The 898-nt window shown below is 71.6% G+C and overlaps 1 protein-coding gene across 1 annotated transcript; it reads left to right on the forward strand.

The window, feature by feature from the left end:
• Nucleotides 1-102: 102 nt before the first annotated feature.
• On the forward strand, nt 103-892 carry LOC102885874 (HLA class I histocompatibility antigen, B-48 alpha chain-like; the record flags this gene model as incomplete). Its single annotated transcript, XM_006903842.1, has 2 exons — nt 103-451; nt 652-892. Coding segments are annotated over 2 exons (590 nt in total), but the record flags the coding sequence as incomplete, so codon positions are not given.
• Between the last annotated feature and the right edge of the window lie 6 nt (nt 893-898).

Consider the following 898-nt stretch of genomic DNA (forward strand, 5'->3'; position numbering starts at 1 on the left):
GCCCAGGCCCAGAACCCCCGTCCCGTCCTGACCGCCCCGCGGCCCCCGCGCCCCCTCGTCGCTCCCGGCCCGTCGACCTTCCTCGTCCCTCCTGGCCCATAGACCTCCTACCGGGACCCGCGTCGGGAGGAGGGCCGGCGGGTCTCAGCGTCTCTCTGTCCCCCAGGTTTCCACTCCCTGAGGTATTTCGACACCGCGTGGTCCCGGCCCGGGAGCGGGGAGCCCCGCTTCGTCACCGTCGGCTACGTGGACGACACGCAGTTCGTGCGGTTCGACAGCGACGCCGCGAATCCGAGGGAGGAGCCGCGGGCGCCGTGGATGGAGCGGCCGTGGGTGGAGCAGGAGGACCCGCAGTACTGGGAGCGGGAGACCCAGATCTCCCGGAACAACGCAGAGACTTTCCGAGTGGACTTTAAAACCCTGCGCGGCTACTACAACCAGAGCGAGGCCGGTGAGCGACGCGACGGGCCCCGGTCCCGACCCCCGTCCCCACGGACAGGCCGGGGTCGCCCGAGAGTCCGGGCCCGGGCTTCGCCCCGAGGCTGCGGGACCCGCCGGGAGGAGCCGGCGGGGACTCCCCGGGTTTCGCTTTCAGTTTGGGTCCGGTCGCTGCGGCGGGGCTGACGCGGGGCTGACGCGGGGCGGGGACAGGGTCTCACACCATACAGCTGATGCACGGCTGCGACGTGGGGCCGGACGGGCGCCTCCTCCGCGGGTACCATCAGTTCGCCTACGACGGCGCGGATTACATCGCGCTGAACGAGGACCTGCGCTCCTGGACCGCGGCCGACCTGGCGGCTCAGAACACCCGGCGCGAGTGTGAGGAGGCCGGTGTGGCGGAGCTCCGCAGGGCCTACCTGGTTGGGGAGTGCGTGGAGTGGCTCCTCAAATACCTGGA

Source organism: Pteropus alecto, unplaced genomic scaffold (assembly GCF_000325575.1).
Source record: "Pteropus alecto unplaced genomic scaffold, ASM32557v1 scaffold7320, whole genome shotgun sequence".
Classification (NCBI taxonomy): Eukaryota; Metazoa; Chordata; class Mammalia; order Chiroptera; family Pteropodidae; genus Pteropus; species Pteropus alecto.